Here is a 14892-nt window from a genome sequence, read left to right as displayed (position 1 = left end):
TGTGTAATTGAATCTGTGATAAGTTAAGTGGTTCAAAAAATATCAAAGCGAAAAGTCTAAATTTTCAAAAAATCGTATTTTACAATGGACCTTTTTCGCCAGAAAAGTATAAACGTTAAAAAAATTTTCTCTTCATGGTCGTATAGACGATACTCTAACGTAAGTAATAAGACCAACTAGAAGAAACGACCGAAAAATGACAAAGTTATAAGCAATTGAGTGAACAAATCCGATGGCAAATCATGCAAATATGAGCCAATCACCCACACAAAAATTTCTCTCGGCCACAGAGAAATGCATTTTGGTGTGAGTGAGCAGCGTTGCCAATTTAGCTTTTTTCCCGCTAGATTTGGCTTTTTTTGAAGACGTTTAGCGGGAAAAAAATGCATTTAGCTTTTAGCTTTTTTTCTGGCTTTTTTTCATGACCCTTTTAGCAATTTTTTTATTTTCGACATGTTTCTATTGAAATATGGATAAATCGGCGTTTTTATCTAAGCCTTGCTGCAAGTATAAGGGTTTCCACATATTTCAAAGCTCAGGTGAAACATTAATAATGAGTCCAGCCATTATGCGGGCATTTTTGTAGCAAATACACCTTGTTGTAAAGTTTTTTCATTATATACATAAAAGTTATCGTAAACTTTAAATCTACTATTACCATACAAAATTGTTAGATAAACTGTCAGTAAATTATTGGGAATATTATCATTTGACTCGTTTATCCTTTTTATGTTATTATAATATTCTAAAGTTATTACGATATTACTAAATTAAAATAGTAGAATATTGTCGTCTCCTTAAAATACGAACGCGAATTTTGGTTATAATAGCATTTGTGAATTTCTTTTATATAAACTGTTTTCCTTGTCCAAAAGACGATAAAGTCGTTTTGTCCTTATAATTAAGTGATTCAACTTAAAAATGGGTATGTTTTCATGAAAGAAGGAAGAATTAATGAAATAGTCTTTAAATGTGAGGAGTTTTTGCATCTTAACCACAAACCAAAATAGCGTTCAAAAATAGAAGATGTTTTTCAACACTTTATTTTAAAAACGTATATATACAATAATATCTACTTGAAGTCGAGTCTGAATTTGGAAATTTAAGTTTGCGTTAGCACGTTTTTAAAGCACTTTGATAGCTCATGAAGAAAAGGAAAATGTTTTTACTGAGAAATGTAAACTATAGGTATTTTCTACAATTTAAATAAAAGTAATGTATTTCGAATTTTTTCACAATTTCAAATCCAAACTAAAATTTTATTTAAAAAAATGACAAATCATTTTTTTACCAAATCTAAAGCATGCTTAGATCATTTAATATTTTAAAATAACAAGTAAATAAAATAGAGGTGTTGGGAAGGTAGCTCCCACAAAACGAAGGACTTCCAGTAAAAAATTTGTGATAGTAATCAAAATGTATCGAATACGCAAACAGAGCTAATATGCCTTAGATATTGTTACAGTCTCACAGAAGTGGAATTAAAATGAAAATAATATGCATTGTAAGCATAAGCGTAGGAAGGCCTCTGGGGAGGGGGCTTAGACCCCCCCAGAAAAATTTTAGCCCCCCCCAGAATTTGAAAACCTATTTACGATTTTAAATTTTTATACAAATTAAACAAGTATATACTCGTACAACGCACAAAGTTCCACTAAAGACTTTCATGCACAATCGAATTACTTGGGTTGTGGTAGAAGTCTGATATTTATGAAATAAAGCTGTGGTTGAACTTATGATTTAGTTGAAAAACAAATAGTAATTGATATTAAAACTATTCTTTCATAAATTAATATCTTAATAATGCTGCAAAAAAGCGTCGCCAAAAAAGAAGTAAATATGTTCTTTTTTGGGTCTGGAAGTGGTACAAAATTGGCGGAGAAGCGATGAATGTAATATGAACTTGTCATAGAACGAATGTCCACCGTTTCAACAACCGTTGCAATGAATTTGCATCACTTCTTAAGGTGTGATCCAAATTCAGTGTTTTGAATGTGAACTAAAAATTTTTTGATATTTTCCCAAATAAATAATTTTTATACTTTTTTATGATTTTTAATGCATTCTAACGCTTGTTTGAAACGTTTTTTCAAATATTATCGATTTTTCTATAATGGATTTAGCAGTTTTGTGGCAAAATTTGAATAATTTGTACCATTTTATTTATTCTTACTCTTTTTTTTAACTATTTGAAAAAAAGAAAACAAAAAATTACGCATTAAAATATAAAAAATGAAGTAAAAAACTTCCTGTGTAGTTAAAATAGTTAACTTCTTTGTGAAGACATTTTTGGAAGTGCTTTTAAAGTTGTGCCTTTAGAACAACTCCCAATTTTTTGCTGGGAAAAGTGTAGAACTACCCTACGGGAAATGGATCAACCACAGAACTGGTACTGGACTAGTCCCTGGTGTGTATGGACCAGTCCCAGTTCTGATCAAAACGTATGGAAGGGACCGTCCACTTTAACATGAGTTTGTCATTGACGAAGTAAACTTACATTTTAGGACGTGTCTTGGACTCATCCCAAAGGACACGTCCTGGGACAATTTAGCAGGAGCAACCTATAAACAGGTCCCCAGGAACCAGTCTCGGACAAACTCTTAGAAACCTCTTTCAATTTGGGCCGAACCCGAAATGAAAAAAAAAACTTTTGAAATATGTCGAACAAAAGGTTATTCTGATATTTTTATTTCACTAAATGTGAAAATTGCAACTAACTGGAGGACAGGTACCAGTTCTGTGATAGGTCCGTCAGTGGCAATTTGCACCAATTTCCCGTAGGGTACTTTTAGTTGCTTTATTATAAATTGATTGTCGAGTTATTTTGATGTCTATTTTTTATTCAATTTTATGAAATAAAACTTTAGTTGCAACTATAAGTTCAGTCTTTAAAGTTTTAGCTAGGGGGGCTATAGCCCCCCCTAGGAAAATTGTCTAGCTACGCTAATGATTGTAAGTGAAATAAAGCCTTTAAGTTTGTTAAATTTCAATCAAAAATGTGACTTTTGATACAAACAATTTAGCTTTTTTTCTAGCTATTTTTTAGCATTTTTTAGCTTTTTTTAGCTATTTTTTTGGGCAAATCTAGCGGTTTTTGGTGAAACAATTCTGGCAACGCTGTGAGTGAGTGTCCTTTACTTAGTGGACTTTAATGCGATTTTTAATAAATGGGTTCACACATTTTGATCAATTATGCAAGAATTAGGTGAAAAAATTCAAAAGAAAAGTTACATTTAATGCATGACGTTTTTAGTGTATTTATGAATTATTTAAGCGCTCCGCCAACAAGTGTTGCCAGCGAACAATTGTTTAGTGCAGCGGGACGTCTGTGTGTTTTCGAAAGACTATCGAGTTTGCATGGAGAAAATGCACAAAAAGTCCTTTTTGGCATTATAATACATAACTACCGAATATGGAATACTAAAAAGTCCGTAAGTTCTATAAGAATATTATAAGACATGGACTGAAATTACGTTCATTTGTTGTTTTTGTGCCATTGTTCAATAAAATATGGTATTATTGAACTAAAACATATATGGTAATATTTACAAATTTTAGGAGAATAATCGGCTTCGGCAAAAAACCGCTTCGGTCGAGCTCTACATCACGCTATGGTGTATCTTTTATACTCATCGACACACCAATACCACTATATAACGTATACAGCCCAGGGATGGAAAATACAATCTTTAAGAAAGTACAATAAAGGTATTTTTTTGAGCGAAAAAGTACTTTTCACTAATTTCAACACAAATTCCATTGGAAGATTATTGTCAAGAGCATCCCCAATTTTATAGAAATAAAATTTTGACATTTTCTATAGAAATAAAGTTTTCACAAAAATGTCTATAGAAATAAAATTTCGATAAAATTTTCTATAGAAATAAAATTTTGACAAAATTTTCTATAGAAACAAAATTTTGACAAATTTTTCTATAAATATAAAATTTTGACAAATTTTTTTATAAAAATAAAATTTTGACAAAATTTTCGATAAAAATAAAATGTTAACAAAATTTTCTATAGAAATAAAATTTCGACAAAATTTTCTATCGAAATAAAATTTTGACAATTTTTGCAAAATAATAATTTTTGGTAGTTTTTCGTAAGTTTTTCCTCCAAATGTTGGTAGATTAGTTTTGTCTCAAGTTTCGACCGTGACTTTAATGGCTCGCATTATTTTAGTACGCGATCGATAACATATTATATAGAAATTGTTCGTGTGGAAGCGTAATATAGAATCACAAAATACTAAATCATTCGCGGAGGTACTACGGTACTGAAAAAAATACTATAGTACTGCATTTTCCATCCCTGATACAGCCACCTATATTTATTTATAAGCCAGTACCCAATACACAAATTTGGAAGTTGTTCCAAAGGCACAACTTTAAAAGTACTTCCAAAAATGTCCTCCCAAAGATGTTCTCTATTTCAATAACACAGGTTATTATTTAAATTCATTTTTTATAACTCGCTTTTTCCATATTTTCAATAATTAATTTAAACATTTTTGTTTCAAATAGTTTAAAAAATATAAGAATTACTAAAATGGTATAACTTATTAAAATTTTGCGAAAAAAAGTGCTAAATCCATTCTAGAAAAAGAATTTTTGAAAATATGTGAGGTCAAACATTTCGCACAAGCATTAGAATAGAATTCATTAAGAATCATAAAAATTATAAATAATATTTATTTGGCAAAATATCACAAAATTTTTTAATTCATATCCAAAACACTGAATTCGGATCACAGGTTAAGAAGTGATATACATTCAGTGCAACACCCAATGCAATGGTGGATATCCGTTATATGACATCGCTTCTGCGCCAATTTTGCATCACTTCTGGATTCAAAAGGAACATTTTCACTACTTTTTAACGACGGGTGGTTTGCTGGGTATTGCACACACGCTGAAAAAAATATTAACCAAATATGGAAGCTTATGCAACCTAAATTTTAGGACTCTAAATTTACGCATTACATTTTAATTAAAAGAAAAATTATAATCTACACTGAAAAAACAGTGAACCCACCAGGAAGGAAACTTTCGGTTTATTTTAGAAAATTTTGAATATATTTAGAAATTTTTAACTAAACAGTATTACAAACGCTGGCATCACGGCGATATCACAAAAATAAGTAAATATTTTTTGACAAATTCAAGAAAATTTATTTGACATGAATAATTTTTTTCACTTGTTATAAATAATTTTGTAGTTTTAAGGAAGAAATTGGAGTTCAAAATTGCAAGAATGTCTTTATTGACATACGCAGTTCATGATAGACGCATTTGTAGTAAAATTTACAAATTTAAAGAAATAATTAACTATTTTATGAGAAGTACTAATTTAGTAAATCTTTATACTTAATGTTTGTATAATTTTTCCCAGCTTTTTAGTTCATTTAACTAACGTACGCCAACATTTTTTAGAGTAAAGGAAACATTCTAAAACCATAAAAATTCCACGAACTAAAATAAAGTTAAATTGGCTTTAGTGAAATAGAGAGTTCACTTTTTTTGAGTATTGCTACACATTTTTTTTTTTAAATTTGCGCCCCTTTGTTAAATTCGTAGGTTTTTGAAGTAAGGCAAATTTTCCTTAAAGTAGGTTAAACTATTCAGTGCATTGTGGTACCACATTAACTAAAAGTACCTATTACATAGTTTTTACTGTTGAAACCGCCCGACTATTTTCTTCTCTTGGACCAACCTGATTGTTCCTTAATGTGAACAAAAACATTTTTATTTTTTAAATCAACTGATATGTTGCTTTTTAGATTTAAGATAAAAACGCTTCAAATATAAGTTATGACTTAATTTAAGGATTTACTTCTTTGGTTTAAAGTTTTTTGGAATTACGAAAAGTTGTACTTGAATATCTTTATTAATATATCGCAAAAAGCTAATGAAAATTACATGAATTAGATCTGTATTCTAACTTTTTTTATTCATCCTAGAGACCTAGGACCCTAAAAAATTTCTTTATTTTAAAGAATCAATAACAAAATCTTTAAGGGAAGGTTAAAATCTTTGGATCCATGTAAACTTTTTTTGAGTACATTTCATTGAAGTAAACAAACAACTTTAATTGCATACGTCGGATGCTTCCCTTCTTACAAAAACTTCTTTTGGGTAGAACAAAACGGAAATAATATAACTTTACTTTAAACATAACTTTGTATTTGTTCCAAAGTTTTTCGTGCAACTTCGAAAGAGTCAATTTAGGATACGAAATATTAAGATGTTTCATAATTTTTCATTCTTCGTTCTTCAAAAAGAACATCGTAAGAGTATTTTACAAAAACGGTGGCGAGATTTTTTGAAATTGCTCCTGGAAAAATGTTTGACACTCATTTTGGGCCTAGTGTGACCATACCTTTACGAACATTCTAGTGTCTCAACAAAATGCTCATGACTCCCGAAAATGATCGTGAGGATTGTGGTTTACGATATGCTCGAATTTACACAGTTCACCCACATTTACGCTGTTTTGTTTGTTTACAGCCGACAATCAATTTATGACTTTATGCGAACGCATGGCAAAGCGTTTGCGTGACAAAAACATCTCCCTCTCTGGACCACAACAACAACAGCAGCAGCAACCACAATCACAGCCCCAACAATCTGAGGCAAAGCCAGAGTCTGAATCCAATCAAGAAGCTTATACACAACCGCCTGTGCAATTTACAAGCCGTGGGCCAGTTGCGGGATTTCCCATTACCGGTGAGACCATGAAGGCATCCGCACAGTTCATGTTTAATCCTAGCTTTGGTATGCCCTCCATACCGGTATGTTTCTATGTGTCGCCATCCAATATGCGTATGGTTAACCAGGTACCACTTTGGACTCCTTCGGTCTATGGAATGCAAGGTGGATTTGGGGGATCAAGTGCCGGTATTATAGGAGGCGGGGGTGGTGCAGGTGGTGGTCAAAATGGTATATTCTTTATACCTCAAAATTTCGGAACCACTGGAAATTTCTTTGGTCATTCAGCGGGTTCAGCTGCAGGGTAAGTAGTAGCCCATTGAGAAAACATATATTCCTGCTTAACGACGATCTCTCTCCATTACTGCAGGGCTCAGAGCAATATTCCCAATATTTTTTCCAAAAATGCTTCACCTCAAAAACAACAACAGCAGCAACAGCAAACTCAACAGAAACAACTTTTCTGTACCTATGTGAATAACCATGGCAACACCGGAAACCAGGGTGGTAGTGGTCCAGCGAATACAGTCAGTGGTATTGGTTTTTCCAATGCCAATTTCAAAATGCGTTCCGATCATGCCAGCAAGTCTCTGCAATCCGATATCATATATGCCTCGTATGCCGATACCCCAGACCATTTGGGTCATGAAGATCACTTCAAATGTACGAAACGTGGTGATGTTGCCTGCTATGGAGGCAATGAGTGTATTCCGGAGGAAGCCTGGTGTAATGGATCTGTAGATTGTGCGGATGGCAGTGATGAAGGGGCTTGTACTTGTCGCCAACGATTAGCCGAAGACAGAATCTGTGATGGCTATCCCGATTGTCCAATGGGCGAAGATGAACGTGGATGTTTCGGTTGTGATGAATTCATGTATTCGTGTTATGCGACACCCCAGGAATACGAACTTAATAATCGTTCCATGGTGTCCATGTGCTATAGCCTTCTGGAGAAGTGTGATGGTTTTAGGAATTGTCTAACTGGTAGAGATGAACTCGACTGCAGTATTGTGGTCAGTGATGTGACACACCATATGGTAAGCCACCAATGGTTATTTGTGCGAACGAACAGTCATCAGAATTCCTTCTCTTCCAATAGTCTCACTCCGTATCCTCTTCCGAAGGCTTCTTGTATAGAAACCACAGAGGTGAGTGGTATCCGGTATGCAATAACGGTGATAAATGGGCTTTGGAAGCTTGCCAAAATGAAGGTGGCCTAAGTGGTGCTCCAGAGCTATCCTTCAAGCCTCTGTCACTTCCGGGTCCCTTCATTGAACCAGCTCGCATAGGTAGTGCTCATTTTCCACAATCGTGCCATAAACGCAACAGTGAGGATGCCATAGTGGATCATGTGGCATACGTCAAGTGTATGCCACCTAGATGTGGAATTGTCAAAACCGATCCTGTTGATATCACAACACAAATATCCAAACGTTTGGCAAAGCGGAAACTGCTGGTCAATAACAAGCGAGAAATCGAAAATGAGGAAGAACGCATTGTGGGAGGATCGTTTAGTAAGCCCATGGAATGGCCTTTTGTTGTGGCCCTCTATCGAAATGGTAACTTCCATTGTGGTGGAAGTATCTACTCCGAGTTATGGGTTAGTATACAGCATAGCAATTAGGATTTACCCCTGAAAATTTCTCATTATTTTTTCAGATCATAAGTGCTGCCCATTGTGTTGTTAACTACCATAAATACTATTATGAGGTAAGGGCCGGGTTGCTCAGGCGTACCAGCTTCTCCATGGCAACACAAATCCAGCCGGTGACTCACATAGTCGTTCACCAGGCCTATGAACGTCGTACAATGAGGAATGATTTGTCAATGCTTCGAATGGAGAAACCCCTACAATTCAATCGTTGGGTTAAGCCGATATGCTTGCCGGATATCCAGAGAACAACTGCGGGTGACGATTGGATATGGGGTCCCAGAGAGAATATATTGTGTACAGTTGTTGGTTGGGGGGCCGTGAGAGAAAAGGGTCCAGGAAGTAAGTAGTTCTGAGTTCTCCATGTTAGCCCTCATTTTTCCATGGTTGCTTGTAGGTGATTCTTTGCGCCAGGTTACAATACCAATACGCAAAGGTTGTACCGACAAGGAAGATCAAGAGGCTGAAGACATATGTGCTGGAGACGTAGAGGGTGGTCGTGATGCCTGCCAAGGTGATTCGGGGGGTCCTTTGTTTTGTCCAAGTGTTTCTTCGCCCCACGAATGGTATTTGGCGGGTGTCGTAAGTCATGGCAATGGATGTGCCCGACCCAAGGAATTTGGAGTCTACACAAGAGTTGCACTATTCCTCGACTGGATCGAAATGGCAACAAGACCAGAGTTTTTGCCCAAAGTGCAACCGCAAAAAATGTGTCCCGGTTATTTGTGTGTTTGGGGAGGAAAACGTTGTATACCACAGCGAAATCGTTGTGATCGTATTGTAGATTGTCTGGGAGGAGAGGATGAAGTTGGTTGCATTTATAACTTCATCGCAAGTGGCGGATCAGCAAGGGAGAGTACAACTGAAAGTGACTATTATCCTGAATCCCTCGAAGTGGAATCGATGAAAAATGACCGGTCATTTGAGAATGCCACAGAAGGGAGCATCCTGGAGTCATTAACAGATATTTCAAGTTCTACATTAAATCCATCAACTGAAACTAATCAGGAATCGACTACTGTCACTGAAACAAGTACCAATGATTTATTTGTCAATGATTCTACCACACCCCTAATGATGACTACTGAAGAAGAACAAGAGTTGACAACTCTAATCGAGAATAGTGATGGTCCCACAGAAACTACAACGTTAATACCTTCATCAACTGAGGATTTTGACAAATTCCAAAGTTTAGCTGTGGAATTATTTGAAACTATGTCCACCACAGAATCCCTTCCTGCCGAAAGCACTGAATCATCTACAACTTTTAATGAGGATGAAACATCAACTGATGTAACCGATGTTACACAAATAGCGGAGATGCAAACAGTTGAGGATCGTAAAAATGGTTTCCTATTCGATGTACCCACCAATCCTCCAAAGGAGATATTGTCGGCATCTTTAACCACTGCCGATATGCCATTGAATGCTGCAAATGCCACTGAATCACCAGTTAATTCTGTTGAAATCACAATGATAACAGATGACCCTGTTACCGTAACAGTCCCTGTAAATTTAACGGGAATACCCCAAACTATTGCGAATAAATTTATTTGTGTGAGGTAAGTTCGGGTTTTCGAAACAATTGTAATATTAATTTAATACATAAACATTATAATTATTTCCTCCGGAATACAATGTTAGTTCTCGTATATTGTTGTTCCTTTATTGGCCTTGGGAATCAATTCAATTGAATCAAGAAATTAATTAATTAAGTTTTAAATAAACAATCAATTGAGTTTATAAAAAAATTTTATTAATTTGTTTTTGGAATTGATATTGGCAATGAATTCCAAATATTTTTTACATTTTTTTTATTCGTTTTGTTTTGTTATTGTTGGTTTTGTTCTTTAATCATTGTTGTTGTTTTTTTTTTTTGATTTCAGCTTAAAACCATGCATTGACTAAACTACTAATTTAATCATCCGGTTTAACGGCAACTCAAAACTTTTAAAAAGTCGAAATGTCGCCTTTCCAAATTTTGAGAAAGTCGACTTTTCCTAAATTTGTACAAAATTTAGAGAGGTAGAAAAGTCGATCTGAGAAAAACAATTGATAGTTATAACAATAAATTCGGTTATCAAAATTAAGTTTGAAAGCTCATTTTCAAAAGTTTTAGTTTCATACAGAACATTTTTGTTCTTGGTGTGTTAAAACAACAATATAAACCCAAAAAACGTGTTTTTTTTGGTATCAATAACGAATTCAATTGAAGCAATTAATTTCTAATTGAAGTTGCTTCATATTGGTCATATTTTATATTGCTTCAAATAAACATTTAATTAATACAATTAAATTATGTTATTGAGTTTTATTTTGATTAAATATTTTATTGAATCAATTAATAATATTCTAATTTGAAGATATTTTCGACGCTGGTTAATTTTAACTGAATTGAAATTTTAGCTGTCAAGTTTCTAACCGACTTACGTAGGTTGCCCTGGTACCACTTAAAACTTGGTTAGCTACACGCAAAGAAAAAAACGTTTGGAAAACGTGTACCGAAAACGTTTTTCTTTTGTTAGAGTTTTTTGAATTGCTTCGAAAATTGTAAACTTTTGTCACCAAAAAAAATCGTTTGTAACAAAATTTTTATTTTTTCAATAAAAAAAGTTATTTTTGAAACAACAACACAGTCCATTTCGTTTATATCAAACACTGTTCTTTTCTGACTTTAGGTCTTTAATAAGACACACTTTGCAGTTCAAACTTTAATATAGTAGAATGTAATGTTGAACATTTTTGCGGAATCTTCCGAACATATCTGGAATATATGTAATTAAAAAAAGAAAAAAACAAAAAAAAACTTTGGTCGAAGCAGGGATCGAACCCACGACCCTTGGCATGCAAGTCGGACGTAGCAACCACTGCTCCACGGTGCCAAACTAAATGTTTTGTTCTGTTAAACAAACTTTGTTTATTCGGTTCGTGGGCGCCGCAAGCTATGCTATATAAATATAACTTATATGGATAATTATCTATTGATGACCATAACAGGTACATAGCTCAGTGGTTAGTGTGTTGGCTTACAAAGTGCATGGTCCGTGGTTCGATTCTCCGTCCAGGCGAAAGGTAAAAAAATTTTTAAAAATTTATAAAATCGAATAATTTCTTCTACATTGTTGGTATTACAGGAAAAGGTGTTAAGAACTAAAAAAACTTCGTGGATGTGAGAAAAATGTGAGGGAAAATGCAATTAGCAAGAAAACAATGTTTTTTTTTTTGGGTTAGTCTTTATATTTTATTGTTTTTATATCCTGGAAAAGAATAAACGTTTATCACAAAAAGTATATACTTTTCTTCCAAATACACTTCCTTACAGCGAAAAGCAAATGAGAAACGAACTTTGTTTGTCTAAAATTTCGTTTGGGAGGAAAGAATTATTTTTTTGCGTGTAACTTTGCCGATGCCGGTTAGTTTTAATGCAATTCAATTAAGATATTAATTGAAATGTTGATGATATGTGTGTGTAGTGTAGATTATCCATGTTATGGTGCATACCTGTATAACTAATTTATTTATGATTTTCTATTGTAGAATGCCTCAAATAATTGACATGTCCCGTAGATGCGACCGATTTGTGGACTGCGAAGATGGCACCGATGAGGAAACTTGCAGCTGTCGTGACTATTTAAAGGTATCGAAATATTTTCATCTAAATAATGTCTTCATGCATATAGATAACAGGTTGGCTGATAAGTCCCCGGTCTGACACATAGATGGCATCGCTAGTATTAAATGCATATTATTTTTATATAGTACCAACCTTCAAATGATTCGTGTCAAAATTTGACGTCTGTAAGTCAATTAGTTTGTGAGATAGAGCGTCTTTTGTGAAGCAACTTTTGTTATTGTGAAAAAATTGGTATGCAAAATTCAGGCGTGGTGAAATGAGCACGGAGGACGGTGAACGCAGTGGACGTCCGAAAGAGGTGGTTACCGACGAAAACATCAAAAAAATCCACAAAATGATTTTGAATGACCGCAAAATGAAGTTGATCGAGATAGCAGAGACCTTCAAGATATCAAAGGAACGTGTTGGTCATATCATTCATCACTATTTGGATATGCGGAAGCTCTGTGCAAAATGGGTGCCGCGCGAGCTCACATTTGACCAAAAACAACAACTTGTTGATGATTCTGAGCGGTGTTTGCAGCTGTTAACTCGTAATACACCCGAGTTTTTCCATCGATATGTGACAATGGATGAAACATGGCTCCATCACTACACTCCTGAGTCCAATCGACAGTCGGCTGAGTGGACAGCGACCGGTGAACCGTCTCCGAAGCGTGGAACGACTCAAAAGTCCGCTGGCAAAGTAATGGCCTCTGTTTTTTGAGATGCGCATGGAATAATTTTTATCGATTATCTTGAGAAGGGAAAAACCATCAACAGTGACTATTATATGGCTTTATTAGAGCGTTTGAACGTCGAAATCGCGGCAAAACGGCCCCATATGAAGAAGAAAAAACTGTTGTTCCACCAAGACAACGCACCGTGCCACAAGTCATTGAGAACGATGGCAAAAATTCATGAATTGGGCTTCGAATTGCTTCCCCACCCACCGTATTCTCCAGATCTGGCCCCCAGCGACTTTTTCTTGTTCTCAGACCTCAAAAGGTTGCTCGCAGGAAAAAAATGTGGCTGCAATGAAGAGGTGATCGCCGAAACTGAGGCCTATTTGGAGGCAAAACCAAAGGAGTACTACCAAAATGGTATCAAAAAATTGGAAGGTCGTTATAATCGTTGTATCGATCTTGAAGGGAACTATGTTGAATAATAAAAACGAATTTTGACAAAAAATTTGTTTTTCTTTGTCAGGCCGGGGACTTATCAGCCAACCTGTTATATACATATTTACCGTACACTGATTTCATATCAATTTATTAATGTATAATTATGGGTTGGAATTGTACAAAAAGGAGAACATCGATCGGGTTTCGCTAGACGGCGTTAGAAAAATGATATGACGTACTAAAAATATTTTCTGTAAGTTTTGTGATTGGTTGATTCGGTCTTGTTTTAGCTTGAGCCACATTAGTAAATAGAAAATACGCTATATATTATAGTATAATAAAATAAAAATCTGAAAAATATATGATTTGAAGATCTTAAAAATAGGTCTCTGTGGTGGCGCTGTCTTTATTACTCGTCTGATTTGTGTACCCAGCGAGTGATTTTTGTTAATTTTTGGAAACAAAACGAAGTCGAATGAGACAGCATTTGGCTGTTATGGAGGAATAATACCGAGCTATGTTTAAATCATGACCGATATCCTAATGTCTTACAAATTTAAGGAACACCATAGAAAATCGCCTTTTTACAAATTCCTATAATTCATGCGAAAAAAAATTCCATTGTATCATGAAGTTTCCATAAGGTTGTTATGGAAACCTTTATGTTGCGAACAACAAATAGAAGGACAGACAGACGGACAGCAAGGTTTAAACTTAGTCTGGAAGTGATACTGAGTCGATCAGTATATATTACTTGGTATCAATACCACACGTAGAAAAGGAATATCATCACCCCAAACATGTTTCAAGAGCAAAATGTTATTTTGGACGGTAAACATGGAACATCTTTGTCGCAAAAATGTTGTTTTCTCGTCAAACATATACATAGGTGCCGAAAGCAGATACATAATTTTCGAGAAAATGACATGGTTGCGACAGACATGTTCCATGTTCACCGTCCAAAAATAACCTTTAGCTCTTGAAACATGTTTGGGTGATATTTAAAGCTTGGTTTCTTCCAAAATATTTCATAATTTAAAGAAGCTGAGTTTTTGGATCGGAGTCTTTGGAACTTTCTAGTTGTCCTGCCAAATTGTTTATTTTTCTCTGTGTGTTCTTTCCAAGCAATAAGATTTAAGAAACAAGTCAGCTGTAATCTCTTTTTGGTCTTGTTCTTCTTCAACAGGGTCAACTGAGCATATTGGTTTGTGATGGAAAGCCAGATTGTGAAGATTTGACAGATGAAGATAATTGCGGTAAGTGTACGATGATCAAAGGAACTGGTTGCCTATTCCCACATATATCAATAAACTTATTTACTGCAGATCACTGTAAGAATGGAGAATTCTTATGTCCCCTTAGCAAAGATTGCATCCCCTTATCCAAACGATGTGATGATGTAGTTGACTGCAAATTCAAAGAAGATGAAAAGGATTGCTGTAAGTGTAATTAAACGATCTCAAAAAAAAATTAAATTCTGTAAAACAAAATAATGTGGGTTTTGTGCTTGTATGTTAATGTCAAAATGTAATATTTTTAATCGTTTGCTATAAGTTACGGGTCGGAGTCTTCGGATTTGTTAGGTGTTGCTCCAAAACAAGCACTAATCTCTCGGATAGATCGACATACTTACTCTATATCCTCGTCAAGGATACCATTAATCGTTATTTCATTTACTACACAAATGCATTTTAATATAAGTTAATTTATTTATTAGTTAATTTAGTATAGTTTAATTTAATTTAATATAATTGGGTTTGAGTTAGATATAATTTATTTAATTAAATTTAATTT

The 14892-nt window shown here is 34.5% G+C and overlaps 1 protein-coding gene across 2 annotated transcripts in view; it reads left to right on the top strand.

The window, feature by feature from the left end:
• The window catches only part of ndl (serine protease nudel), a 52816-nt gene that overhangs the window by 11370 nt on the left and 26554 nt on the right, over window positions 1-14892 (top strand). For both annotated transcript variants that reach the window (XM_075304540.1, XM_075304539.1), the window contains 8 exons: window positions 6510-7014; window positions 7081-7747; window positions 7810-8310; window positions 8370-8703; window positions 8759-9923; window positions 11899-11998; window positions 14285-14354; window positions 14424-14537. In XM_075304540.1, the coding sequence (XP_075160655.1) occupies window positions 6510-7014; window positions 7081-7747; window positions 7810-8310; window positions 8370-8703; window positions 8759-9923; window positions 11899-11998; window positions 14285-14354; window positions 14424-14537 (3456 nt within the window). The remainder of the gene's footprint in view (window positions 1-6509; window positions 7015-7080; window positions 7748-7809; window positions 8311-8369; window positions 8704-8758; window positions 9924-11898; window positions 11999-14284; window positions 14355-14423; window positions 14538-14892) is intronic.

Source organism: Haematobia irritans, chromosome 4, assembly GCF_050003625.1.
Source record: "Haematobia irritans isolate KBUSLIRL chromosome 4, ASM5000362v1, whole genome shotgun sequence".
Lineage (NCBI taxonomy): Eukaryota > Metazoa > Arthropoda > Insecta > Diptera > Muscidae > Haematobia > Haematobia irritans.
The sequence above is the reverse complement of the archived record's forward strand: the minus strand, read 5'-3'. Positions and strand labels throughout refer to the sequence as shown.